General features: G+C 57.6%; 1 protein-coding gene across 1 annotated transcript; it reads left to right on the top strand.

Annotated features, from left to right (window-relative positions):
• The first annotated feature begins 230 nt into the window (after positions 1–230).
• LOC112626909 lies at positions 231–944 on the top strand. Its single transcript, XM_025389308.1, has 2 exons — positions 231–466; positions 574–944. The coding sequence occupies exons 1-2, from the start codon at positions 339–341 to the stop codon at positions 851–853; spliced, it is 408 nt and encodes a 135-aa protein (XP_025245093.1). The 5' UTR covers positions 231–338; the 3' UTR covers positions 854–944.
• The last annotated feature ends 840 nt before the right edge of the window (positions 945–1784 follow it).

Consider the following 1784-nt stretch of genomic DNA (forward strand, 5'->3'; position numbering starts at 1 on the left):
TTGGCTGGGATCCATTCAAAGATGTCAGGAGGTGTTTATTCAGATCACTGGCTTCTCTCTGCACCGCCCCCGACCCTCACCCCCCACCCCCGGCATCCCCCAACACGGGGCCACGGTAACACAGTTCATCTGTTTCCTCAAACCTAAAACACAGCCGGGCTTTTCAGGGCTCTAAGGCCCCCGAGTGTGGTGGGTGCCCCGGAGAAGGACAGGGCAGGGATGTCTGGGGATCTGGTTCTCTCCCGCTTGCAGGTGTGGCTGGCGTGCGCGTTGGGAGCGCCTGCTTGCCCTCCTCCGGGGGGAAGGACTGGCCGTCGTCCCTGCCCCGGGGATGCGGGATGCGGGTGCGCCGAGCCCTCGGGAGGCCTGGCTCTGGTGTGGGCTGCGGGGAGAAGGCGCGGGAAGGAAGGAAAGAGGCGAAACGGTGCGGGAGGGAGGCGGCCGTTGCCATGGAAGGAGCTGCAAGGTATTCTGGGACCAGAATTCTCTCTGCAGAGGGCCGGGTGGGGGGCGGCCGGCTGGGGAAGGTGAGGGGAAAGCCAGTGCCATTCCTTTGTCCTTGGCGCTTCTCAGCCTCCCTGCAGACCGCGAACGGAGCCCCCGCACCCCCGAGGCTGGCCCCTGGCCTCCCGCCCCAGCCCGGCCGGGGGCCCCTCCCCGCTCCGCCGTCCGCCTTGGGTACAGAAGCGGCGAGTGGCCCCTTTCCAGGAGGCCTGTTTACCAGCACGACAACAGCAAATTAGTGCGCTTAAGAGGCATTCAGCGTTTATCCCGGCAAACATGCGCAGCGCGAAGGGGGCCTGCAAGGCCTGCTCCCCGGAATCTACTGAAATGGGTCTGCTGTGCATCTTAATCGACTTCCTTCCACCCACCACATTAAATGCATTTAATCTACTCTTGCAAATGGCTAATTTTGAAAATCCGCTTATCAGAATTAGGTCCTCAACATCCATATTTATTTACTTTTCATTTTCATAATCTTTTTTTTTTTTTTTTTTCCATGTGTGTGACTGAATTCCGTTTACTATTGTCTGGCTCTCTCTCACACGTCCCGGGGGGCCGGGGCAGGGGAGAAGGGCCAGGTTAGGAGCAAACTGGAAATGGAAACCTGGCAGGGATGAAAGGCATGGGCTCGGGATTTGAGGATTGGGACGCTCTTCCCCGGTGGCAGCATCTTCAGGAAATCACCAAGAGCTCAGGCTTGAGCAGAGCAGGTTTAAAAAGGCGATGCGGAAGTCTTGCTGAATCCCAGGCACCCGGGGCCTGCCTGGCAGGAATCAGCAGCCGTGTCAGAAATGTGCAAGAAAGTGGTTGGGATCAACTGTCTTCCCCAGCGCCCCCGGTGCCAGGCTCCGTGGTAAGCGCTTCACGTGGACTGGCACTCATGCTCACGCCAGCCCTGCTCAGTGAATGCCAGGCGCGTCTCACAGACAAGAAGACTCCTGCTGCGGCTTAGACCCACATTCACATCCAGACTGCACGTCCTCCTCTGCAGCATGTTGTCAAGCGTGCAAGGCATGTTTTTCCTATGAGTGTGTAAGAAACACAAGTTTGTGTGTGCGGGACTCAGGCCTGTGAGAAACGCAGACCAAGGGAGAGATGGGTGTTCAGAATCTGGAAAATGGCTCTCCAGGTCACAACCTGTGCAGCCTCAAGTGTGAATTCCGCATGTGGCCTTCCTCACACCACGTTTGGGTTTTGCAAGTTTGCTAACAGCTGCTACAAAGCTAGGAAGAGCGGCCAGGCCTCTTGGCCTCTAAAGGACTTATCACTCAATGTTAATT

Source organism: Theropithecus gelada, chromosome 6 (genome assembly GCF_003255815.1).
Source record: "Theropithecus gelada isolate Dixy chromosome 6, Tgel_1.0, whole genome shotgun sequence".
NCBI classification, from domain to species: domain Eukaryota; kingdom Metazoa; phylum Chordata; class Mammalia; order Primates; family Cercopithecidae; genus Theropithecus; species Theropithecus gelada.

Coding starts and splice junctions, on each gene's coding strand:
- LOC112626909 (XM_025389308.1), top strand. CDS start 339: ATGCGGGTGCGCCGAGCCCTCGGGAGGCCTGGCTCTGGTGTGGGCTGC. Junction 467..573: donor GCCATGGAAGGAGCTGCAAG/GTATTCTGGGAC, acceptor GGCGCTTCTCAG/CCTCCCTGCAGACCGCGAAC.